We start from the raw sequence: 27,263 nt of genomic DNA on the forward strand, positions 1-27,263 counted from the left end.
GGGGAGCGGGCTCGCGGCGGTGGGGAGCTGCTGCCGCTCCTCGGCGAGCGCAGAGTTGACTATATATGGTCAAAGCAGGGGAGTAGCGGCGAACTCGGCGGGCGCTTCCTGCTTTGCAGCTTGGGACTGAGGCAGGAGCAGGGAGAGGCTGGGCCGCTGCCTGGGCACCGAGCGCATCGCCTCCCTTTGGCCGCGGGAACAAGTGGGCGAAGATGCCGTTCGAGAACAGTAAGTGCGGGGGGTGCCCGGCTGTTCCCGTGCCCTGGAGGGAGCCACCTTCGTGTGGCTGCCTGCCCGGAGCCCGCCCGGGTGGCTGCTGCCGCCTGGGGGTTGTGCGGCGGGTGGCTGGCTCAGCCCGGCGCGCCCGGAGCCGTCGTGCCGAGTCAATGGCTCCGGTGCCGCCTGCTCGGGCTCCGGCCGTGCCTGCGCTGCCGCTGCTCCTGTCCCGGGCGGTGCCTGGGACCGCGCTGGGCTCGCTCTCCGGGGACCCCCGTTAGCCCCGCACGGCTCCAGAGTGGATCGCCCGGGTTGTGCTGGGTGCAAAGTGTTCCGTGTCCCGGGCTTCGAGGGCAGCAACAAGTGACTGTTCAGCAGCAGCCACTGGGGCGGCTTGACTTGCTTTTGAACGACGCTTGCTAGGGATGCTCGGAATCAACATCTACATTTTTTTTTTTTCTTTTTGTAGAAAAAGTGTTTGCCAGCCTCCCCCAGGTTGAAAGAGGTGTCTCCAAAATTATTGGAGGGGATCCCAAGGGCAACAACTTTCTGTATACCAATGGAAAATGTGTCGTCATCAGAAACATTGATGTAATGTATAATATAGTTTTTGTTTGTTTCATGATGTAGTTCTTCCTCTAAGTTTCTTTCTGGTTTTCCAGCTGCTCTCCCATAATGACTTGTTGATACTTTGGAATTTCTGTTGAGGTCAGATAGATCTGTGATGAAAAGGGAGGCTGTATGACTCAGTCATAAAATTGTGGGCAGGGAGGGGACTACAGAAATCTGTAGAAAATCTCTGCAAAATCTCCTCCTCTCATCCTTTTCTGTAGGATTTAGGGTGGGATTGGTATGTCATGCTCTGCATGGCCCTGTTAATATGGTCATACGAATATCTGTATTATGGGGCCTAGGGATCCATAAAAATGGATTTATTAAGTTAATATACCCCCAATTCCTGGGCTAAGCTGTCTTCTTGGAGAAAAACACTCTTACAAAGCAAATCCAGTGCTGTGTAGCTTACTCTGTTGCATTTGAGAAATCAAAACAGCTCTCACCTATTTGAACAATGTGCCATTTAAATAGTAATAATTGCCTTCTATTGAAATGCATGGGAAAGCTGACTTGTAGAGTTGTTTTATTCTTTTGGGGTCTGGGTTCAATATAGTCTTCAAAATAGTAAATGTATTTTTTGTTACTGGAAAATGAGACTCCTCACCCTATTCTCCTTCCTCCTCCTCTCCCCCAGCCCAATGTAATGTAAACTTTGTTGGGGCGGGGGATCTTACAGGTGGGAAGATCATGTATCATGGTCATGGAAAGCTGGAAATTCCAAGGTTTATCTCTGACAGAGGTTCTCCAGGATTTGTGCCCCCCCACCACCACCCTTTGTTGGGTATATGCAAATCTTTTTCTAGCTGCCAGTGTGCTGAAAGTGCCTTCCATGATATGGAACCAAATACTAAATTGTTTTCAGTTTGTTTTTTTTTTTAAATGTCATCTCAGGTTTCTTGGTGTTTTTTAAAAAAAACTTCATTGGACTCTAGTTCTAATGTTTCAACATAGTTGTGGGCCCACATCTTGGCTAAATGACAACAGCAAAAAAGTCTCAGTCTTCTTGAAACCAAAAGTTTCAGCTAAGAAAGTAAAATGATGTAGTACGACAGATGTACAGAAAGATATCCAAGCCAGTTGACTTAGTCATAACATTAAAACTAATACCTACATTTTTTGGTATGCTATAAAAGTAAGAGTAAACTGGCAGGCGGGGGTTTGGGGGAGTCTTCTGGTAGTTGTCAGCTGACTGCAGCCTGTTACAAATTTGTTTTAATAGTTTTAATGTTGCAAAAGCATCCATCCTAGTCTTTGGTTCAGTCTGTTGCAATTTAATAGTAGTATTAAATGAGAATAATCCTCTCCTTAGTAAAGGACCATGCCTGTATTACCTATTAATCTCGTCTCTGAAACACTCCCCATCAAAAATAGGGAAGGCTAGTCAAATAACTCTACCCGATGTCAACACAATCAAGGGACAGACTCTTGTAGAATACTACATGCGACTCCTGTACAATAGAATAACTCTCCCAATTCCAACTGGGACTGCTTCATCCTAGTCAACAAACCAGACAGGTCATTAGTGTCTTACAAATCCATTGCCCGCAGTGAAGTACTTGAGGCTAATGAGGATGGTCTCTTAGCTATGACAGAGAAGTCCAAAACTTGATTCAGTACATTTAAGTCTTGGATATATGTTGGAAAAGCATTGCTAAGGCAGGAGGGATCAGTGATACTTGGAAGACTTGATATCTCATGAATATTTTACTTCCATTATGGGTCCTTCTTCCTGCAAAGTCTGAGGCAGTTTGAGTTCCAAGCTATCATAAGCAGCTCTGGTTTCAGTGTAAGGGCCACATAAGCTCAGTGAATTACCTGAATTCTGTGTTTGGTGGTGGTAGTGTTGAACAAGTCCCTCCCTCCTTTTCCTGCTAGCTGGTCCTCCTCAAAGAATGAGTTAATGATGATGTTAGATACTGTACCTGCCCCTGAATTTCCATTCATTCCAGTCCTAGTTTTTCTGGTCCTGTCATAACTTCTAATTCTAAACAAATGTTTCTCTTCCCTGTTGGGTGAAAGATGCATGCAAATGAAGGAACTAGCTATAATTGAGGGAAATAGTGCTATTAAATGTACAAAGAAAATAAACTGGAAAAAAGACTTCTTTATGTTTGGCATTCATAATCTTTAACCATCAGTAGGCTTAAAAAAATAAATAAATCAGAAGCTTGACTGTCTTAAATTCAGTGTCCCTTAAGTCCAGTTTTTATCCATTTAGCTTCAGTGGGCTGATGTAGCTCTGCTACAAAACAAAAACAACTCATAATGTTGGCAATAGAATGCAGTATACAGAGAGCCTCCTGAACTTATAGAAGATAAAACTACAACAGAGAGGAATATGAACTTACTTGTCCTGTAGAACTGACATGTTTTGCTTACTTACATTCAATCACCCAGCAAAATGGAGTGTCAGGGAATTGGGTATCTCTGTAAAGTACAATAATTTCTGACTTGCCAGAGCTAGAAGAGCACTCAACTGATATAAATGTATTCTAGACTAGAAATAGAAAAGCTTACCCTTGCTTGAGTAAGCTACATTACATCTCTGAGAGACTGATAGTACTGGCAAGAGCAAGACCTTTTCCTGGTCAAAAGCCTGCAAGTTTCCTAATACAGAGTCAGTACTCTGGAACAGCCCAGTTTCTCCTGAGCGCATAATCGAATCATACCCTATTACTTAATGATTTTATGATGCAGTCGAACAAATGTTTATGAATTACAGCATCAAAACAATTTAACCCACACTTCTTTCCTTTTGACCAAACAACACAGGTCTTTTTTGGAGATGAAAGGTGAACTGACAAATTGCAGAACCATCAGTCTAAAATTTTAATTTAGCTGGCCTGCTGCACTTGAACAGTCAATACTCTACGGAATAAATATTATGACATCCAATAACAAATATAGACCAGTATCTCTTGTATTTTGATGGCACTCTCCTTGATGTGGTGGGGATGATAGAGCTCCTCACTCATCAGCACTCATTCATTCACTGAGTCAGTTTTGTGGTTAAACTTTGAGGCATCTGAGCATGCGTTGAATGACCTAAGTGTCCCTTCTGCTATGGAGTTTGAAGACCTCTGCAAAGAGAAGCATAAAAGCTATAATTGTAACTTCTTCTGGATCCCAATTTTCCTATTGCTCATAGGAATAACTTTATACTAGCCCTTCTGTTGAAATCTGTTTGGGGAAATCTGCTTATAAATTACTTTCCCCAAAAGACAAGGGCATTTCAGTCCGCATTGTAGCCAAACCCTTAGTAAATCACTTACAAGTTAGAGTTTATTAAAGCAGCCCCTGCCTCCCTAACTCCTGAGGTGTGACTGGCAAGACATGTAGAGCACCTGGACTCTACAGCTAAAGCGCTCCTGGTAATCCACCTCCACAAGAAGCATAAAGTGTGCTGTACCCCAGCTGAAAGGCCCTGGCATCAGTGTGGATGAGGTGTTGCATTACTGTGCTGTGAATGGCCTCCGGCAACGTCCCATAATCCCCTGAAGTCAAGAGGCCACTCTTCTCATTGGTTTGAAATCGGCCACAGGCATGGGGATATCCTCTTTCAGAGCTCCATTTCTGACAGCTGGCATGCTTATCTGCTCCGGGACAAAGCAAGCCATTAGTGTGGAATGCTGCTGTTGTGAGTGTGGGGGAGGAGGGGCTGCTGCTGTCTGAACTTACAAGACAGCATGCTGACACACTCAGCCCCCCACAACACATTGTCTCCCCTGACATACACGCAACACACTCCCTCCCCCCCATTTGAAAGACACATTGCAAGCACTTGCACACTGGGATAGCTTCCACAATGCACTGCTCTTCGTAGCATTGCCAGAGCTGCTAATGTGGCCATGCCAGTGCGCTTGCAGCTGACAGCGTAAACATATGGCAGCATTTTTCCTGCTGTGGTCTCTGAAGGCTGGTTTAACTCCCAGTGCTCTACATCTGCAAGTGTAGCCAAGTAGCTAAGTATTCGCCTGTGCCTGCTGATGCAACTCTCATAAAATGTCTCTAGTTCTAACAGTGAAGACTTACAGTATTAATACATCAGAAACTACAAGTGCATATGTCCTTCTAAGCAAGGAGTTGTCTAACATTTTTTGTTCTAAGGCTTTATAGGCATGTTTCACTGAAGCAACTTTTACATGCTTAGTACTCTACAAAGTAGAACATTACTTTCTCCTTTCGCCTACCCATCTTTCTGTACAGTTGTATATATTTAAGTGCTTTTATCTTGATTCCTGTTCTGGAACCCTTTCTCTCTGCCTTCCAGTGCAACTTAGTCTTTATCAGTCAATGAATTGCCAACCTCTAGTATTGCGGACAGGTATTTTGGGAATTATGCTAATGTGTCATTGGCCAGTGAGGATATTGTTTCTCACTACAGCAGCCATGTTAGACCCTGTATTGTCTGTCACACTAAACAATAAGTTCCCACTGATCAGCAGTTTGTTTTACTGTTGTTCTCGCTTCCTCTTTATTGTAGATGGGATTTAAGTATCTCCAATGCCTCAGCTTTAAAACAATTTTGTTTCTTTTTTTCTCTGAAACCCACAAATGTCATTTTTTTGTAACTTTTTAATTCTGTTTTATCTGTAGAATCCAGCAATTGCTGATATCTATACTGAGCATGCCCATCAAGTTGTGGTTGCCAAGTATGCTCCCAGTGGATTCTACATAGCATCTGGAGGTAAAGTATCAGAACACATTCTGGCATGAGCTATGGGACAGGACTGCTAAAATGCTTAGGTTAAAACTTAGTGGCACAGACTTTAGGTATACAGCTTGAACATTGGTAGACTACATAATACGTATTTAACAAAGCTGAAACAAAGAAGTATTTTTTTCCTAACGATGTGCCATTAGCGTTAAACTTGTCTCCTCATGGAGGAGGGAGCATAGTGTATCATTTCTTTTTGAAGTGATACATGTTGGATTTAAACAAAGAAGTATTTTAATATACTCTAAACTTATACGTAATAGACCTATAAATAACTTATTATAAACAGTCCTTTAGCTATAGTGCATGCCTTGTATGTGCATCAGCGTTAGGAGCGAACTATGGAATTTTTAATTTTGGTTTTTGCTCTTTACAAGTTCTCTAAACTGTAAATATAGTGTTAAATTCTGTCTCTAAAATGAAATTCTTCCACTGGGTCTGTGTGTGGCTGTCTCATATGCACACAAAAAGGTCCTCATTTTCCTTGTTGCTGGACTGATCTCTCTCAGGGCTGTAAACTGAACTGCAGTTTTCACCACAGCAACTTAGCTGGGAAAGGATGCTGATTCTCAAACTATTTTTGTGCAAAGATTCTATGAAAACAGTGAGAATGAACCCAAACTTTGAGAAATCTACACTAAACAAAGCCCTTGCCGCCTCATCTGGCTTCCTGGCAGAAACTAAAATTTATTTTTGATACCGTTTTATAAACAAAGAAACCTACATTAATGCTATGCTCCATTAGATAATTGATCTTTGTCAGATGAAAGGACAAAAATCAATAAGGGAAACTTTAAAGATGGTAAGTGTTAGAAAATAAATATTAATAAACTACAAGTACTTTAAAAATATTTTTAAAGAAACATATAACACTTTCATGGTGGCTGTATTGACAAGAAACATCTTAACTTGATTTCAAGTCCCTGACTTGTCTTCATATTTATTTTTAAATAAGTTCCCAATCCGTTTGGTTGAAAATAAAACCTTCCAAATGTGAACACATGGCAAATTGACTTCTGGAGCCTGCAAGATTAAATCTGCTCCAGGCCGGAATCCTGGCTCCAGCAAAGTTCCTGAGTAGCTTCACAGCACTGCCAAGATATCATGGGCCAGGTTATGGCTCTAGAACCACTCCATGGCTTTAGATCTAGTCTCAGATCACCAGGTCCTTCACTTCCATAGAGGTTCTATCAGCGTTTTCTTCAAAGCTGAGCTGTGCACAGGGAGGTTCCATGAAACCAGGTTCCACAGAACGTTGGGTGTGCACATCGTTTGTACATACTCTCGGCTCCTAAATAGAAGAACCAGTATGGACCTGCTATGAGAGCGTGCTCTTGCAGAGTTGTACCTCACTCAACATGGCTGTATTAATCTCAGAGTGGGACCATCTAAATTCATTCTCTCTCTTATCTCTCAACATGGCTATCTTGAATTTGCAGGAAGTTTCAGTGACTCTCCCTACCACCCCCGTGGACCCCTCCATGCAGATCCTAAGCTTTGCACATATCTTTTGAGGCACAGATGGGGAGTGTAAAAAGTCTGGGTAGTGCAGCCTTGTAAAATAGTCTGTATCAAAGGCAGGGTTTTCCTGGCTACCAGTCCATGTGATTGTCAAACTGGTTCCTTTTTAAAATACTGTGTGTAGTGTCCCCCTGCCCCAAACCCAGCATTTCTGGGTTTGTTCTGTGTTGATATTTCACTTTGCCCAAGTGCCCATCTGCTTTATTCTTATTAATAGGCAGGGCATTGGAAATATAAAATTCCACTCTGAGGGACTTTGAACAGTAGTGCATGCACCACCCCCTTCCCTCACCCCCACCCCCACACACTGGGATCAGTGCTGCATTTTCTCTTAACTGTGGTCTGGTTGGAGAAGCTGCTCTAAGCACAGATCATTATTTAGTGAGTCTGCTAGCAGGGCCATCTGAGCCATCATCCATCCTACCACATACTCAATGTTTGATTGTTGGGGTATCAAAAGTCTTCCCCTGAAACTTTTTTTTTTTTTTTGTATATAACCTGTAAGTAACTCGCCACTCCACTGAGCATAGATCAAAAGCATACATTTAACCTTTAAGTATCTCTGGCTGTGTGAGTCTTTTGTACCAAAAAAAAATTTAAATTTGAAGCAATTGTGCATTAAGTCTTAAGTGTCACTGAGAAGCATCCATCCCTGCATTTTCCCCCAGTTATTGCTGAGCTGAATTAGATAACCCGGGGAAAAGAGACCTGCACACTTTTTATGCTAGTGTTCCCACCATTGCTACTACAGCAGTAGTGAAATGATGCGGGAGAGGAATAACAAAATACTAATGTAGATATTGTTGTCTTCAAGTGCTACTTCAGTGGTCGGGGTACAGGCCTGGGACTCAGGAATAATAGTTTTGAATCCAGGTTCTATAATTAACTCTTAGGTATTCTTAGAAAAACCACTTAATCCACCTGGTGCCTCTTTCCCTATCTGTAAAATAGGGATCAGTCCCTACCTCACGTCATGGGTGTTGTGAGGGGCCAGATATCGTATTGAAGAGGACCATCTAAATACACATAACGTTAAATACACAAGCTGAATTCTCGTGGGTGGAATAGATTACTACCTTCTGTCCTTAATATGCAAACTTTTTCAAAACTGTGCGTTTTTATATTAGGCCTTTAAAAAAGGCAAAGAGTAAATTATTTGTATTGCAAAAGACTAAACCTGTCTGAATTACAAAATGTTCTACTTGTGTGGTGTTCCCCTCTGGTGTTTATCTGGACCGGTGATCTGCTAAATCACTCCAATCCTTGACTCTGAGAGCCAGCCTCTCTCTGCTCTGCTGTAGGAACCTAGCTCCTGGGCTATTCACACACAGCCTCTGGCATGTAAGCTGCTCCTTGGATTGTGCAGCTGAATGATACTAGCCAATATCTCCAGTCCTAGACACAATCCTAGTAACCTCCGTCTTGCAGTATCCAGTTATGCCTACTGGACACTGCAAGCTTCTATGAGTTCGTCAGTTTAACAAAGAAATTGGATATGTGTCAGTCTTGTTATCCTGAGGGGAGCCTCTGACACACTTCATACCAAATGCACAGGTAGAATAAACAAATTTATTAACTATAAAGATATGTTTTGACTTAAAACCTAAGTCAGATTTCTTCAAATGAAATAAAAGCAAAACACATTTGAAGCTGATCTTAACACTTTGAGTGCTCTTACAAACTTAGATGCTTCTCACCACAGGCTGGCTGGCTGCTCTTCAGCCAGGCTCTCCTCTTTGATCAGCTCTTCAGTCGTTTGGTGTGATGTCTGTAGATATAGGTGGGAGAGAGAGAGCGTGGCAAATGTCTCCCTTTTATCATGTCATTTCTTTCCTCTTGGCTTTGTGTGCCCTCCCTTCAGAGTCAGGTGAGCATTACCTCATCACGGTTCCAAACTGACCAAAGGAAGGCGAATGACTTCTTCGAGAGGCTAACATATTCTTTTGTTGCTGCCTAGGTCAGCATCCTTGGTTCCTGTGAGGCTGGGCTGAGTTTGTCCCATACCTGCCCTGATGAGGTGTTCTTGGGGAATTTTTGTCTGGGCTTGCTTTATGAGGATACATTTTCAGCCTCATAACTATATACATGAAATTAACATTACTAGAACATTGCTATAACAACCATGCTCAGTGCATCATGAGCCTTCCGAAGACACCTGACATGACAAACTTTGCATTGGATACCACACAATCATTTTATAAAGATGAACATGGGGTTGTAAGGTGTCCCCTGCCCGAGGTACAGAGCGTCACAACTTGTGACTAATACCACCACAATATTTCCTCTAAACTGAAGTGTGTTCCACGCTTCTCTAGTATTCTGAAGACGTGGTAATTGACTCAAGGCAACTGACAATGAAAGCTCAGAAATATTAAGCATAAATATGAGACCTCTGGCCTAAAAAGGATAAACTTGTATCCCTTGCCTGTTGTGACATCACCGTTGTTGAATAATGGAAAAACAGGATTGACCAAGCAGGCCAGGGCTCAAACCAACGTCCCAGGCTCACCCATCTGCTTGGAAATGTGTCTGCAATGTGGAAGAGTCTGTGGCTCTAGAATAGGCCTCCTCAGCCATCAGTGGACTCACAGATCACTTGAAATTCTTTCATGGATTGGTGATCCCTTGAAGTTGGGGGATGATGGACAATGATTGTTGAATACACTTATTTGACTTTTGGGTAGCAATCCAGCTTTTAAACTTTGTACGTGTGCATTTAAGTTCTGTATGCACTGAGTAGGCCAGGTATTTATGCTTGTGGTTGGAGACCTAAAAGGTCATATTTGCACAAATGCCTGACTGCTCTGCGTATCTCGGACACACCTGTAATCATCAGTTCTGCATGATGAACTTTGCATATGATTTTAACAAGCTCCAATTTCTAATGCTTATTGGATTCAATTTTATTTAGGAATCTTAGTCTGTATAATGGCGTATGATGGTAGGTTTTTAGCACTAGCGATCAGTATGGTTGAAAATTTTTACTGTCTCAGATTGCTGAGACGTGACTATTTGATACCTGCTGGAACAGTGATAATTGTGTACTATTGTGTTACGGCAGATGTTTCTGGAAAGCTTAGAATTTGGGATACCACACAGAAGGAACACCTACTGAAGTATGAATATCAGCCATTTGCAGGAAAAATCAAGGATATTGCCTGGACTGAAGACAGCAAGAGGCTTGCCGCTGTGGGGGAAGGCAGGGAGAAGTGAGTAATTCTCAATCTACTGTAAACTGTTTTGTCCTAACAAAACAAAATCAGTGATGCAGAAAGCTTTAAGCTCCTCAAAGCAAAATGTGTATCGCACTCGTTGTTTAGACTTCTAGATTCACTGTTTAGTAGCAAAACTCTTTACATAGCATTTGACAGCTGCAGAACTGTTAGTAGCTTATTCACTGGGGAAGCACAATGCCATTAAAATAGACCTTTTTAGAGCAGTACTACTTTTTTTATTTTTTTTTTTCTCTCCCTCTTCTTAAATGGCATCAATTCAAGATTAGGGAGACAAGGTGGGTGAGATGGTCCAATAAAAGATACTGTCTCACCCACCCTGTCTCTCTCATTCTGGGACTGACATGGCTATGGCACTACATACAATCAATTAAAGATTGCCAATTTTGTTAACAGGGTGTGGTGAGGTGTGTTTTTGTTTTTTGGTTTATTTTTTTTTTATTTTTTTGGAGGGGGGTGTTTTTGTGTAGCAGAGAGAACTGCAGAGATCTCAGAACAATAAATGTTTACAAAATGTGTTGTTGGAGAGAGAATCACACTTTTATATTTGCATCTTCCACATGAGCACAACTCCATTTTGGGGTTTAATTGCAATAAGAACACCACCAATTGCAATCTTGTCTATCAGGCTGAAAGTGCCCATTGTATAGCTTCAATCAGGTACGTGTGTACACTTGCCAGTACAAAAGACTGGCAGACCTGTGAAGATAGGGACCAATCCAGCAAGAGTGGCCTCCAGGAAAAGGCCACATACTGTATCTTAAGACTAATTACTGTTCCATATGAGTGGCTGTTACAATAGCACCTCTGTTATGGACATCTTCGGAATGGAGGTTATTTGTAACCCTGAAATGTTCCGTAACTCTGAACGAGACATTATAGACTTCCACTGCCGGGAGTGGGATGCGGTTGCATCTGCAGAGTGGGGAGTTCAGGGTTCCAGGCATGGGGTTGGAGAGGTCAGGGCTTCTGCCCCATGAAAGCACCAGAGCTCAGGGCATTCGACCCAGAGGGCGCGCTGTGGCTCAGGGCTTCAGCCCTGCAGCTCTGTTCCCAGCCTCTGTCCCACAGGGGGTGCTGTGGCTCAGGGTTTTCCCATGGCTCCACTCCCAGTTTCAGTGGGGAACAAGTCAGGGGTTTAGCTGTGGGGGGGAGCACTGGGGCTGAAGCTGGGAATGGAGCTGTGTGGCTGAAGCCCCAGCACTACCTCCCTCCACCCCTACATCTAAAGTCCCAAACTTCTTTCCTTTTCTCTTCGTGCACCCCTCCAACCCCCTGTGGCTGATGCCCAGGACTAAAGCCCCAAGGCATTTTTGTCTCTGCTGCTGCCTGATTAGTGTCCGGTTGACCAGTAAGTCCATAACTCTGGTGCTTGTATCTTTGAGATTCTACTGTGTATTGACTCCTAACTTAATTCTTTGGGGAGACACCTCCTGCATTAGTTTGTTTGCTAATGTCCCAAGGGTTGGTACTGAAGAAATGTGTATGGTATCTTCCATATCAATGTATCTATTTTTGTTTTTCTTTCAAAATGCCCAGAAGTAAAAAATAGAGCAAAGTTATTAAGGTTTCCTAACGAATCATATTGCACTTCCAGCAAATCCAGCTCCATTTTAGAAACTTGCTGAAATGATTGTCTAGAACTTGTTTTAACTACTTTAGTGACAGAGTATTTTTTTACTGTTTTAAAAACACAAGAGCTGACAAAGGATTTTTCATGTGTTCTAATAAAACTTGTTTTATTGTTGTGGTTACTAACTAACTCTTTGGGTTTGGTTTGGTTTTTTAAATACCCCTGATATAGTAACTGCCAACACTTCGGTATACTAAGATTTGTATTCTAGTCACTCAGTAGTTCTTGTCCCTCACTGAACTGTCTCTGACATTACAGTAAGTTATTTTGGAAATCTCTAGGTGGTGTTCAGTATAGGTGAGCTACTAATTACTTTATTAACATCTTGCAGTTGGAATACATGTATATACCTAGAGGACGTTAAATCAATAATCAACTGTTCTGGTCTAAATCACATAAATTCACCATGAAAAATACATCACAGACTGTGAAATCTGGTCTCTTGTGTGCTTTTTACCCTCTATTATACAAATTTCACAGGGGAGACCAGCATTTCTCAAATTGAGAGACCTGACCAAAAGGGAGTTGGGGGGGTGGGGTGGGCTGCCCTTACTTCTGCACTGCCTTCAGAGCCGCGTGGCCAGAGAGCAGTGGCTGGGCACCCAGCTCTGGAGGCAGAACCCTGCTAGCAGCAGCATCAAAGTAAGGGTAGCAATACTATACTATGCTACTTCTACTTCTGTGCTGCTGACTGAGGGCCCAGTTCTGCAGGCAGCAGCAAAGAAGTAAGGGTGGCAATATCATGCCCTGTCATCCTTTCTTCTGCGCTGCTGCTGGCAGTAGCATTGCCTTCAAAACTGGAGAGCAGCAGCTGCTGGCTGGGAGCGCAGCACCACTGCCAGCAGCAGTGCAGAAGTAAGGGTAGCAGTACTGCAAACACTCCTACAATAACCTAGTGTGCAACCCCCCTCCTTTTGGGGGGGGTCAGTACCCCTACAATTACAGGATTGTGAAATCTCAGATTTAAATAGCTAAAATCATGAAATTTACAATTTTTAAAATCGTATGACATTTACCAAAATGGACCATGAATTTGGTAGGACCCTATATATGATGGACTTGATGCTGTTTTATATTCCAGCCTTCCATACTATCCATTATCTGTTTGTAACAACTATCCACCTGGGACAACAACTTGCTCCTCTCAGTATGCTTTAAGTAGTTGATCCCTTAAAATGAGATCCAAAGGATATTTTTAATTTAAAAAGCTTTGTGTTTGCTTCTCTGCTTGGTACATGTGGCAGATGTCATCCTCTTTTGAGTTTTTGGACTCTGTCTCCTAGACAAAGGATATTCAAGTCCTTTAGGGAACAATGCTGCACTTGCATGAGATTAACTAGATGACCTAATTTCTATTGTCTGCGTGCACTCAGTATGCCGATTACTGATGCTCAAGGAGTTTTCATGTAATCTTTATTTTATGGACTATGTGTGTTGTCATCTTTAAATAGATTTGGAGCAGTGTTCCTATGGGATACTGGCTCTTCAGTCGGAGAGATCTCTGGGCACAACAAGGTGATCAACAGTGTGGATATAAAACAAACAAGACCCTATCGTATAGTAACTGGCAGTGATGACAATTGTGGTGCTTTCTTTGAGGGACCGCCATTCAAATTCAAGTTTACAATAAGCGTGAGTCTAACATACTTTTCTCCTTCTGCACATAAGTTCTGTTATGTCTCTATGTTAAGTCGTATGGATGTATACTAAAAAGTCTTCACAGTTCTTTTTTGTGATACAGCTCATTGCGATAACAAAATCTTGGTTTCCAGTTTAAAATCTACTTAGCATTGAGTAGCCATGGTTGAGGATAATTGAAGGTCTAGCTTAAGCTCAGAAAAACAAAATAAATGATGGGTTAGAAAGGAAACTCTCTCTAGACTAGTTCTTCAAAACAGTATAATTTTAAATTTAGTGTCATCTCACATCTTTTTCTGTGCTGGTTTTCATTACTCTTTTGTGGGTTTGTAGGAAGTATAACAATGTTCACAATCCCTTCTTGAGGAGCAGTTTTTTTCCTTCATTTAGTCCAATCTCAAAATATTCTGCCATGGTTTTTTAACAATACTTTCAGCAGTGCCAGTTTGGGCGGGGGATGGGAAAGCTGTGGTGCAGGAGGGCTTTGGAATCTTCAAATCTCTTTAAGGGATTTGGATTTTCAATTCTAAACAGGAATTAAGCATCCAAATCCCTTGAGGCAGCTTTGAAAATGTTAGCCTAGGTCTCGAAAAATCACTACTGGTTTATTTTAAAAATGAAATTGAAATTACAAATCTAATTTTCATCCTTTGTTACTTTCTGTCTGGACTATGAAAATAACAAGTCAGCTTTAATTTCTGGTTTGTGTTGCACTTGTGCAACATGAGACCTTCCAAAAAACAAACCAAATGGAATGACTATATCCAAACTGTTCAAATTTCTTATGTCATCCCTTAGGGAGTTTCCTGGCCTTATTACTTGGGGGGCCTGTCTTCTTCTGGGTAGGCCTTGCCACTTAGCGCTGTTGCAGTCCCTACCATACTAGTAGGGCTTCTTGAAAAGTTAAACTTTGCAACTAATTTTAAGGCAATTGGAAACCTATTGTTTGCATGTGCCTTAAGGTGACTTTAAACCCTTAGTTAAGTGCTTTTTAGTCCTTTGTCCATTCCAGACTTAGCAGAAGAGCAGTTTTTAGTGCCACAGTCAGTAAAGTGGTATCACTACCAAATATACATTTGAACTTCAGAAGCTACTTCTTATTGTAAGAGAGCCAAAAAATGTCTGCACGGCATGGGGGGAGGGAAATCTATCAGTGAGTCTGGGAACCCAGGTCAGCTAACCCTGGCTTGTGTTATAGAGCTGAAAACAGCAGTGTAGATATTCCCACTCTGGCAGGAGCCAGGACTCAGACCTGGCAAGGTGGGGAGGAGTCTCAGAGCCTTAGTGGAAATATTTACCCTGCTGACCCAAACTCTGAGACACTCTGTCAAGGTTGTTCGGTTTTTTGTAGTGTAGACAATCCTCTTGGAGAACAAACTCCTGAAGGTTTAAATGATTACTGATAGTGGCTAGACTGGTGTATGGGTGACTCAGACCGTTCAGCTTTCCGTAACTGCTTCTTTAGCAAAATCCAAATCAATGAGTAAAGTTTGTTATAAACATTGGGCATGAAATGCATGCATTTTCTGACTATTATGGGTGGAATTCAACTCACTTGCATAAGCCTGATTCCTAAGGCTTTATGCATATGAAGTGACCAGATGGGGGTGGGTGGAGACAAAATAGCAATCCTGAATGGGATGGGGCTCTTCCCTCCTAACCAAAGCCATGGTGATTACTCCTAATCTGACTTGTATCCTGCATTAAAGTTATTTGAACTGCAGAGCCATGGATCCTGTGGCTGCTCTTGACCCACCTCTGTAACCCTCCATTCTTACCTATGCTGGATGGCGCAGACGTTGCCTCTGTAGGCCTCTCCCTCACAGCCAGTCTGTGGCTTGAGTAGGGTGGAAAGCCTCTTGCTTGAGAATTTCACTGTAAACGAATGGGTCTCATGGGGATCAAGTAACTTATCTAAGATGTCTAAAGCTTTTCTGTTTTTGGCTGGGTGCTAATCACTGTCTCCTGCAGGACCACAGCCGTTTTGTTAACTGTGTGAGGTTCTCTCCTGATGGGAACAGATTCGCTACATCTAGTGCAGATGGCCAGGTAAAAAATGAGCTGCCACATCAATATCCACTTGGGGGAGGGGAATAATTGGGAGTTACACATTCTTTGAGGGGGATGGGGCTTTGGGGAGCAGTTCCACAGCCTACATACGGATTCTCTTTTTACTCTGAGAAAACAGACTTAAGAACTGTCATTATTCTCCCATGATACGGCTGCAATAGCAGCTGTTCTACAAAAACCTGGTGTTGCTCCTATCAGGCTGTACCTGTTTCTCTCTCTTCCTGATGCTCCTCCCCAGTGCAGGCTACTTATCTGCTGGGGGGGATACCACCTCTGCCTACAGCTTTTTGCAGCAAGGCTTTCTTCAGGCTCAAAGGAAAATACCCAAAAATTCTCAAATCCCCTATGAAAGGGCTTGATCCTGTACCACCACGTAAGTGTGCTGGTGCTTCCACTGCTAGACTCCTTGCACTGGCTGAGAAGGTGGGTGCAGTATACATGGCTGGGTAAGAGCCTATCTCTCTACACATTTTTATCAGCTAAGGAGGTCAAAAATGACAACACCACTGTTGCCATGGCTAGCTTCTTGCATATAGGCAGATTCCAGTGACTAGCTGGGAATGGCAGCTATCACAGTAGGAGCCATAAGCATAATACTTCCCAGTATTTCAGATGTCAGAATTCCTGCATGGAACAGCCTGCTGCTTTTATTTAGAATGCCTTAACATCCTCTGGTACCTTTAAATATTTAATGTACAGTATGCATTTGTCTTGAAGCCTTCACTTGACCTTTACAGAGTTCCTTTAATTCCTGCAGCAAAGAACTAGCTGTATAAGACATTTTGGAGATTGTATATGTGCAAGCTTCCTCTAATTATCTGTTACTTTGTACAATATGCTTATGTGATGTGTTTTGGGCTTTTTTGTTTATAGATTTTTGTCTATGATGGGAAGACTGGAGAGAAGGTTTGTGCTCTGGGTGGAAATAAGGCTCATGATGGAGGCATTTATGCTGTAAGTATATTTTGTGTGTTTCATAACTGCAGCACAATAAATATCTAACTTACTATTGCAAGATCTTATACTGTTGTCAATGGAAAGTGGCAGTCACTATACTAAGGCAGGTACTTGTTTTTACAGATTAGCTGGAGCCCTGATAGTACTCACTTGCTTTCTGCTTCTGGAGACAAAACTGCTAAAATCTGGGATGTTGGTGCTAACTCTGTTGTCAGTACGTTTAACATGGGATCAAATGTTCTGGATCAGCAGTTGGGTTGCTTGTGGCAGAAGGACCATTTACTGAGCCTCTCCCTCTCTGGTTACATTAACTATTTGGATAAGAATAACCCAAATAAGCCTCTACGTGTCATAAAGGTATGTTGACCTTGATCATGCTGCAGCAGACCTTCTACTACACATAGTTTGGTTTTAGCAATAATCTTTGGGAATAGTAACTGTTCCATTAAAATGTGGCTGTAAGAAATCTCTTTGAACCATCAAGCCTGGATATTGCTGAGCATATCACTGACTAACACCTGAGTCATAGCAGTCAGATATAGTAGTTATACTTTGTGCAAATGTGTAGGTGAGTAATGAGCTCTCTTATTAGCATAATTAAGATTACTTCCACACTAGTTTTTAAACATGCTTAAAATTGCACTAAAAGAATCGGAGTTAGAATACCACTCATGAGCATCTTTCATCATCCTGCAAGTGCTAACTGTTGTGAACGTGGAGATATGGTTCACTATGCAGTCAAGCTCTAATAATAGGAATTATGTGGCGGGGTGACAAAGCAATCCCATGGGAGTTATATTTTTACATGAACTAGAAACCTGTGTCCTAGATTTTTTTTTTTTTTTTTTTTTTTTTTTTTTATTTTTTTATTCTTGTTACTGTAATTCTGGCAACCTATACATGTAGGTGACCATATTTAACCATCTTGTAAACACTGAACTTGTTTATGATGGAACATAACACTTATGCATGGAAAGGGTCCTAAAGGGATCTCCATCCAAAAATAAGTGTGTGACTATTCATATTACAGAATATTTAATTCTTTAGAATTTATATAGAAATATCAGTGCTGTAACACTTTCTTTATGTATTGATTCATTGAAACAGACCTAGACAACTAGTCATTTGAATTTTGAGATTGAACAAAGACCAAAACCAAACTGATGTTACTTTCTAAATCTTACCAGTAGCACTTTGTGAACCGATTGCTTTTGTTTTAGTTTGAATGAATAACTGAGAAATGAATTGCCCATTAATTATATTCTTTCACAGGGTCATAGCAAATCAATTCAGTGTCTGACAGTGCATAAAAATGGTGGAAAATCCTATATTTACTCTGGAAGTCATGATGGACACATTAATATCCTTTCTGGTGATCAAATGGTTTATTCTAGTCCCACTTCCCCTTAAGATGGGTATTCTACTTTCTAGGAACTCTTAAAATCACTTTTTACTGAAGACAAGATAACCTCCTCTGACATTCCTGAATAAAATCATATTGCCGAACCAAATTCATGCTAACTTGTAACTAACATGGCACTTATCTGTAATCTTTACCATTCTCTGTAATAACTTGCTTTCCTGACCACAGTAGTCTTACATGAATCCCTATTAACATTCATAAGAACAGCCATACTGAGTCAGACTAAAGGTCCACCCAGCTCAGTCTCCTGTCTTCAGTAGTGGCCAATGTCAGGTGCTTCAGAGGGAGTGAACAGAACAGGTAATCAAGTCATTCCTAAACTGAAAGTATTACTAACTCCTTGTTGCTCTGCCTCTGGGTTTGTATAATAAGCCTAGATTTATGCATTGCTCTCAGAGCTGCAAGTTTCTCACCACCTTATCGTAGCCTTAATTTCTTTGCAGTCCTCATGGTAAGACTGTCACCCACTCATTATGGTTCCTTGTCTAGCCAGTATCTCAAGCATAATCAGGCCCCCAACTCCCTGAGAATTTGCACATCTATTAATTATATAATTCCAGTTCCCACTGGCCCATGGAGCAATAAACGTGGAATGCAATCTAGATCTCCCCCCAGGGTGTTGTCAGAGGGTCAGCCTGTGAGGATTTTTAAGCTGAACCCTACTAGCTTTTTCTGTAACGGGCAATGTGAATTTATACAATTTCTTTATACATTCCCTTAAACATGTGATGTATAATACACTTTTATGCTCGTGAACATAATGCACACTTTACCTGCATTATCTTTTTGGCAAATATATGACACAAACTTGCAGGTTTGCTGAGGAAGAAGCTCTCATGGTGATAACATACCAGATTGACTAGTCCCTTGTTAAGAAAAGTACAGATACAGTGTTTATATCCGTATCCCTCTTGGAAAGTGTTCCTTAGGCATTGAGACCTAACACTAAATGATTAGTTGTTTGCCAATACCTCTTTGCTGTTCTAAACTTGTTATTCAAATATTTTATTTAGTTCCTTTATGGAATACTTGAGTCAGTGTTTTCATTATCTGGAATTGGGAGTTGGAAGTCCTAGTTTTTTTTCCGCAACACCGCCACCACACACTTCTAAGAAAAATTTCCTTAATTCTACTTCTCACATTATTGGGATTCTGAAACTGGGGAGAATGATGACTTTTCTGGAAAAGGGCATACAAACCAGGTTTCTAGAATGGCCGTGGATGAATTGGATCATCTGGTCAGTTGCAGTATGGATGACACTGTGCGTTATACTAGCCTAACCAAAAGAGACTACAGGTTAGTGAAGCTGCCATATTTGGTTGTGTTATGTATGTATGGGATGAGTGGTTTGGTGTTTGGTTTTTCTTTTTTTGGTGTGGTTTTTAAAAAAAAAATTCACTGGTATAGTGTGGGATGCTGAATGGCTTCATCATACAACTTGTGCAAATTTTTCAAGTTACCATGAAAATCCTAGAAATGCTTGCAATACCCAACTTGCTTTATCTATGAAACAATAGAAAATCAGTTAATTTTTTTCCACATACATGAGACTAATTTCTTAGATAGTGTTTTTTTTCTGATTTTTACTTTTTATTTCTTAAGTACCAGATGTATCTGTGTCTTGTCTTACATGACTTGTGTAGGTTTTATCTTCACTATATAGATATACCTGAAAGAGAGCATGCTTCTGTTCTTATGTGGCTTTATATAGTACACTGTATAAGAAGAAAACATGATCTAAGATTCTTTTTGGAAAACATTCTTTCTGCTGTGGTTATGGCTATCCTGCCTCCTCAGGAGATGAGTCCTTTTAGGATTACCTAGTATATCTCTCTGAAGATTAATTAAGGTCACTTTAATTCTGAATCAGAGTAGCCACATGATGATTTAATGTGGGTAAAGTAATCCACTGTAAAATTTTAAATCAGGTTAATTTTCCCAGGTGTCCCCATGTAGAGAAGCCCTAACTTCTAAGACTGGAATCCAGCTGTAGATCGTGATTGTGAATTTAGATACCTTGAAATGATATTCAACAGCTAGCTAACGGAACTGTCTGCATATTGCAGACCTGAAGACTTTTTTATTTCTTGATTACTTTTCAAGGATCTCTCAATGGCTGACTATATTGAATTGAGACTTGTACATGAATAAAATAAAGACACAAAAGCCATGTGTATTTTTCTTTTCAGTGGCCAGGATGTTGTAAAAATGGATGTTCAACCAAAATGTTTAGCTGTTGGTCCTGGTGGATATACGGTAGTTATATGCATTGGACAAGTAAGTATCAGGATTATATCTCGGTATGTCTATACAGCAACTGGACACCCACAGCTGGCCTGGGCCAGCCAACTTGGGCTTGTGAGGCTTGGACTGCAGAGCTGTTTCATTGCTGTGTGGAATTCCAAGTCCTGTGAGCCCAAGTCGGCTGGTATGGGCCAGCTGCAGGTGTCTGGTTGCTGTGTAGATGTGCCCTGTGTAACCTATACAGTATTTAATGCTCTGAGTATGTCATTGGTACACTAACAAATTTCTAAAACTTATTTCAGTGGAGGAGTCTGTTGGTAGAGGCAGCTGTCATTGTGGATCAGCTGTTAATGTTAGCCCATGGTAACAGCACTTGTATGGCACCTTACTATTTTTAAATTCTGTACAAACATAACTAAATCAAAGAATCTGCTGCTGTAAGACTTATCTAAATACAGTGGGGTTCTTCTGCTTTGGTTTTTTTCTTTTTTAATCCACTTGTCTATTTTAAGTTGGAGCAGACCTCTGTTGTGGATGCATTGCACCAGTATCAGTGTGTACCTGCATCCATGCTACGGGGTTGCACCAAACTTTTTAAAATGGATAGAAAAACTAATTTTTGTTAAATCAGTGCCTGAACTGTATGTAGCCATACTCCTCTAATGATGCCAAAAGAGGCTGAGTCAATATGAAAATCTACCTGAAATTTGAATCCAGTGCTGATTACAGCAGTGTTAGTTTCTTCTTTAATTTGTTTTTCCTCCTTTTGGTGGGGGTGTGTGAACAGTTTAAATATGGAAGGTAGCTTTTTCTGTTAATGAGCAGGAGCAAATATATATCTAACCTTCTAGCTTATACAGTGACTAGACAGATGTCCTTGCATAAGAACCTCTCTTTAAAACCAAAATCCCAATAGATATTTAACATCCTTTTTAAAAATTGAAAGGAAGATTATAGCTAATATAAGAAACACAGAATCATTAGTTGCTGATAACTATATTGGATATGGTCAGGATAACACTCTTAAGACCTTTTGTCAGTAGTAAAAATACAGAAACAGGGACTAGTTCTCCTTAGTCTCTTGCCTGAACATTCATTACTTTGGTAGGCTACTCCACTTATGCTCTTGTATCCATCTTTGGTGTACAGCTTGCTTATCACCTCCTGGCACCATAGATATGGATCTCTTGGCTATTGTTGGAGCACACTCTACAATAGTTCGAGGATTACTCAAGCTCTCAGCATGATGCAAATGATGCAGAACCAAAGATCCTTGTTTCTTAGGGGATGTCTGTTTAAAACCACACTTGCGTTCATGGGCGATGGGTCTCAAAGGCTGGGGAAGACTGAGCCTCTCCAAACAGCCTTGCACGACCCCCACTCACGCTCAGCCCCCAGACCCCTTCCTGGTAGTGTGCTGCAGGGGGCTCTTCCCCTGCGGCTGGGGCTATTGGGGTGGGGGCCAGGCAGGCCCAGCACTTGCGCGGGGGGTGGGAGAGAGGCCTCTGGGCTCCGGCAGGCAGGGCAGGGCCTTGGGCAGAAAGGGTAGCCGGCCACTTGCTTCCCCGAGCCCAGGGTTCACCTGCCACCCATGCTTGCATTCCTTTTGTAATGCTTTTGACTAATAAGGATGTGGGTTAAACTCTTATAATCTCATGTGCAAAGGCTCATTTTCCTATCCAGCTAGAGTTTCCTGTTAGAGGCAGTCATAACTAAAAACAAATAGATCGGATGATGCAGTTGAGATCAACAGCATGTGTACTTCGTAACTCAGCCCTCCCAACTGAAGACAGTACTGTGAAAGATAGTAGGCATTGCTTGAAATGCTAGATTCCTTCATGCACCTCTTTTGTTGTGACTAAATGGACTTCAGCTAACAGTATGCAAGAGCGTGTCCTGACTGCTTGCAGTTTGTAGATTGAAGGTGGTCTGCACCAGCACCTGCATCACTTTCAAATGCTCAGAGGAGAAAAAGCTTAGTTGCCAGGTATAGGTGTCTCGTACTTCTAATCTAAACAGATTAGAATGAATCTCAATACTCCTTTTGAACCAATGAAGTAGTAACTCCTACTGTGGCTACAAGCATAGTGTGTATGGCGAGACATTATAGCCTGTCAAGCATCTTGAACCAGTGTTCTCTATGGTACATTGCTCTGCATTTATAGATCATCTTGATGAAGAATAAGAAGAAGTGTTTTGCAATTGAGGACCCTGGCTATGAACCAGAAGTGGTGGCCGTTCACCCAGGAGGTGGTACAACTGCAGTGGGAGGATTGGTAAGGATACACTCTAGTGAGCACTGGAACAGTATTCCATGGTTGCAAGCTTTTTGGTTTTGCTTGTTCATTAAATATCACTTAGCTATTGCTGCACCAAGGTATCAAAGTTGGCAGTGTACTAATGTTTTTGCTTTTAATTTAAAGTTGTGCTGTTGGGGATTTTTGTTAAGCTGCTATCTTCTGGCCTCTTTCCATTAGATTTTCCCACTTCTTGGGGAATGTATACTAACCACAGATCTTCTCCCTAGATAGTTAAGCTTTTATCAAAACTCTCCCCATGTCTTAAAGCAGCAGCATGTTTTTAATTTGACATGGCCAATACATTCTAAAAATATTGATTTATGTATTTTTTTCAAAGGGAGAAATATCTGTAACTGCATATGATCCTCTAACTTAATAGCCTTCCTGATTTTGTTGTAAAGCTTTGACTTTCATTATTAACTTGCAGGATGGGAATGTCTATCTATATTCAATCCAAGGAACCTCTCTGAAAATCGATGAGAAGACCTTGCAAGCTAAAGGTCCTGTGACTGACCTGTCATATTCTCATGATGGTGCCTTTCTTGCAGTTTGTGATGCAAACAAAGTTGTCACTGTCTTTAGTGTTGCTGATGGCTATGCGGTAAGAATTGCTGTATCTGACTTGTGATTTCCAACACAAGTATTTACTAGTCCTAAAACTGCATATGTATTTAACCCACATTCAAGAGACAACTTAAGGTGACCATGGGTAGTTAACACCTCTAGTGTTGCAGGACAAAGGAAGGTTAGTGGGTTACAAATAACTGTAATGAGCCACAGATCCACTGTCTGTCTGTATTAAACTCCACTGGACACCAAGGATCAGTCTTAAGTTCCCAGGCTCATTTTTTTGGAGGTGTTGTGCAGGTTCCCTTTGAGGACAAGGGCTGTGAGGTCAGATATAGAGTGATCATTTTTGTGAGGAATGCTTGCCCGTGGTTGGTTGGTATGTTGTGTTTGTTTGTTTTTTATCCTTCTTTCTGTCTGAGTTCATTTGAGAGCGTAGTGTCTCTTTTCACCCACACAGTTGTTGTTTGGGCACTTAGTGTACTGGATGAGGTACACCGCATGTGGAGGAGCTGTGGATCTAGAAAGTTGTAGAAGTTTAGCATCTGTTATGGCAGAGGCTGGTGCCACTTCAATTTGCCCTGGTCTTTGGGGAACTTGGCTGGCGGGGGTTGAAGGACAGAAGAGGGGGTTTCGGAAAGATTCCATTTGTAATGTGGTCACCATCAAGTATGGGTTTTTTCTCAAAACACCTACTGTGCAGCTACTTTCAGAGGCTTCATATAACCTTCTGTGCTACAGCTGAGCAGGACATTTGAGTCCTAGGATCTCCAGTTGGTGTTTGCTTAAAATTTGAACATCCAGTCCTATCATTTTTTATTCATTTTGGTTTGAGTTCTGTTGGCTCCTTTCAGATGTTAATAGAAGCAGAATAAAATGGAAATTTTAAATGGCTCCCACGACAGACTTGTGCAATAACCATGATTTTCAAATGTAAAGGTCATTTAGCTTAGAATTTTACTGGGTACCTGGGGTATACAGATATATTTTAGCTGTTCTAGCAACATGTTAAAATTTGTTTCCTGTTAATGAGGGACAATATGACAGGTAGCAGAACAGCTACTTGAAGTGTTTAAAATAACACCATTTTACCAATATCTCCCAAATAGGAACATAACATCTTCTATGGACATCATGCAAAAATTGTTTGCCTTGCCTGGTCTCCAGACAATGAGCATTTTGCTTCTGGGGGCATGGACATGATGGTTTATGTTTGGACCTTAAGTGACCCGGAGACCAGAGTCAAGATACCAGGTATGTTGTGCACCTCTTTCATAGAAAGAGGTTTAGTTTTGAGAATTACTGGTCTCTCTCAAAATATGGACAGTGCTTTCTCTCTCTGTCAGAATTACGCTAGCAATTATTTTCCCCTCTAGACAGAAGCGGAGACATCTAGCCTGCCCCCTGTAATGTAATTTTAACCTTCTAATTGTTCTATGGATCAAGACTGCCATTCACTAAGTACGCTTTGCAGGCAATTGCATTTTTACAAGTACTTTGTGCACTACAGTTCAAAAACCAGCTAAATAAATTCATGGAGGCTAGGTCCATCAATAGCTATTGTCCAGGATGGACAGGGATGGTGTCCCTAGCCTCTGTTTGCCAGAAGCTGGGAATGGATGACGGGATGGATCACTTGATGATTACCTGTTCTGTTCATTCCCTCTGGGGCACCTGACATTGGACTGTCGGTAGACAGGATACTGGGTTAAATGGACCTTTGGTCTGATCAGGTATGGCCGTTCTTATGTTCTAATTGAATTCTTTTTCCGAAATAAAAATATTGTCCTAAGATTACTATAATAACCTATCAATTCTTAAACTGAGTTTTTTAAAATGCAGTATTATCTCCTTCCATCTGCACAGATGCTCATAGGCTACATCATGTAAGCAGCTTGGCATGGCTGGATGAACATACCCTGGTAACAACATCCCATGATGCTTCTGTCAAAGAATGGTCTATCTCCTACAAGTGAACAGTCCTACTTGGAAGGACCTCATCAGGGACTAGAACTACTGCAGTGGAACATAACACTTCTCTTTTAAAAGAAAAAAAAAATTCTGTTGTCCTCTGGGTCTTTATCATATCCTCATATCTTTACAGGGTGTTCATATCTGTAATTAAATGTACTTTGAAAGCTTTAGCCAGTAACAGTTTGCACATGAAAAGCACTTAAATTATGTCTGAAACTTAACCTTTGTGCTGAACATTCCAGAGACAACAGCCGAACAAGTTGCCATGAAAAATTCAAACATGATCAGTTATTTTCTAACAGAGTCCGTGTGAGATTGTACAGCATGAGAGAAATACTTCTCATTTTTTCTAATTGCAGAACATTTCTGTACTAATTGTCAGAGTAGGAATATTTAGTTGTGATTCAAAACAAATCAAGCTGTGTGCAGCTACTGTATATTACGTTGCTTGTCTGTACTGCACCAAACTGTTGCCTCAGATTTTCTCCTCCCCATAATGAAATGGGGTACGTCACACATAATAAACTCTTTATGTATTTCATGTCAAAGTTTTGTGGTTATTTTAGAATGGAAATGTGGGATTTTAATGTACTTGCTGTTGTCGGTTTAATGTTTACAAATAACTGTCATGGCATTTTCTCACTCCAGAAACATCATTGTTATCTTATGAACAACTGAGAATGTCTGTCTGGTCATTTCAATGTCGGGAGAACCTTGGCTTCTGTTTAAAGATACATTTTGTTTCCTAAAGAGAAGAATTAAGTTGATGTAAACAAATTTGCAGTAATTATAACACTGTTTCAGTACAGGAATTAAACTAAGTGAATCATTGTTATGACTTGAGGTGATTTTTGCAAACCAATTTACATGTTTTCTGATTGTCACTTCTGTGCTTTCCAGAAACACAGCCTGTTACAGTGGAGCTATTAACAAACTGTTCAGATTGATATCACAATTCACTGTCAAGTTTGCCTTAAGATGTGACTTGAAGTTCTGAGTGTTAGCAGAGGAAGACTTGGTTATCTGTGGAGTGTTGGTGTGAAGTGATAGATACATGATGAGCCCTAGTGGCCAAAAATGAAACTGCCACTACCCACAGCTTAGAAGTGTTTAAATAGCTGGATTTTTTTTCCCTAAATCTTGTTCACATCTTAATAATCAATCGCTTCTCTTAACCCCCCCCCCCACCACCACCACCACTACCAAAAAAAGTTGATGCTGCCTTGTTTGTGGAAATCTTCCAGATTACCTGGTTTTCACATGGTCATTAATGGCTCTTGCTAGACAGCACAGAAAGCATTTCTGCTTCTGAAACCCACTGTTGTGCCTCTGCTCACCTTCATGGAAACTTTTCACTATCAAATAGTTTTTAGTGTGGTCCTTTCTAACGGAAAGCTGTTGAGTGTCTGGAAGTTACAATTAAACAACCTTTGTCTTCTGATATAAAGCCAACTTGTAGAGTTCAACTGAGGTAGCTTTTGCTGGAATACTTATTTTGTATCAGCTATTCTTTACTAGGCCTTTCCCTATCTTTCAGTATCTTTTTGTGCACTGAACTTTAAGACAGGAAATTGTAAGTGTGTGTGTGTGTGTGTGTGTGTGTGTGTGTGTGTGTACACCTAATTGAAGTGAAAAGTGATGAGCAAGTGCCAAGCTAACAATCTTGGCTATATACTGTAGTTGTCTACCTACAGTTATAGTGCAGTGACCACTGTTCTTCAAACATGACCTGGAGGGATTGCTGTAGCATTGAATCTGCACTGTTTTCTCTGTGGTAGTCAAGTCTGTCTTCTCTGAGCAAGCACATGTGATATCAAGGAAATGATCAGTCATTATACTGAAAACAACTACTTTGAGTTATTCATTACAGGTGGTTCTACAATCTTGTGGCGGTGTGGTGTTTTTTGGGTTTTTTTTGTTTTAATGGAAATGTCACCATTTATTGAGGCTCCCTGCCATCCAATAAGTAAACTATTCCTAGCCCACCTCTAATAGCTCCCTTGCAATTGGAGGGTGTGACCTACAGGAGGTGGGAGGGAAGTATATTCTGTGCAGAGTCCAGCAATGCTCTGCTGGCTGGTGGAGGGTAGCTCTTCCCTAGTCTAGCGAAAAGTAAGTACGTTTATTACCCATAGAAATTAGTCTTAAACTGAG

General features: G+C 41.2%; 1 protein-coding gene across 2 annotated transcripts; it reads left to right on the forward strand.

Annotated features, from left to right (window-relative positions):
- Positions 1-25,650, forward strand: WDR1 (WD repeat domain 1). 2 transcript variants are annotated; one of them, XM_032775768.2, is made up of 15 exons: positions 1-228; positions 686-807; positions 5,428-5,518; positions 10,131-10,278; positions 13,387-13,567; positions 15,545-15,622; positions 16,517-16,597; positions 16,724-16,957; positions 17,873-17,960; positions 19,164-19,320; positions 20,214-20,301; positions 22,434-22,544; positions 22,996-23,169; positions 24,245-24,389; positions 25,002-25,650. In XM_032775768.2, the coding sequence occupies exons 1-15, from the start codon at positions 213-215 to the stop codon at positions 25,109-25,111; spliced, it is 1,824 nt and encodes a 607-aa protein (XP_032631659.1). In that variant the 5' UTR covers positions 1-212; the 3' UTR covers positions 25,112-25,650. The 2 variants fall into 2 exon arrangements, with proteins under 2 accessions (XP_032631659.1, XP_074922695.1); XM_075066594.1 differs by having other exon boundaries at positions 88-228; positions 10,131-10,282; positions 25,002-25,196.
- The last annotated feature ends 1,613 nt before the right edge of the window (positions 25,651-27,263 follow it).

This window comes from Chelonoidis abingdonii, chromosome 5, assembly GCF_003597395.2.
Source record: "Chelonoidis abingdonii isolate Lonesome George chromosome 5, CheloAbing_2.0, whole genome shotgun sequence".
Classification (NCBI taxonomy): domain Eukaryota; kingdom Metazoa; phylum Chordata; order Testudines; family Testudinidae; genus Chelonoidis; species Chelonoidis abingdonii.

Excerpts from the sequence above, each read along its gene's own strand:
- WDR1 (XM_032775768.2), top strand. Across the intron at positions 5,519-10,130 it reads ATTCTACATAGCATCTGGAG|ATGTTTCTGGAAAGCTTAGA; the intron begins GTAAAGTATCAG and ends GTGTTACGGCAG. Across the intron at positions 17,961-19,163 it reads AAGTCATGATGGACACATTA|ATTATTGGGATTCTGAAACT; the intron begins ATATCCTTTCTG and ends TCTACTTCTCAC.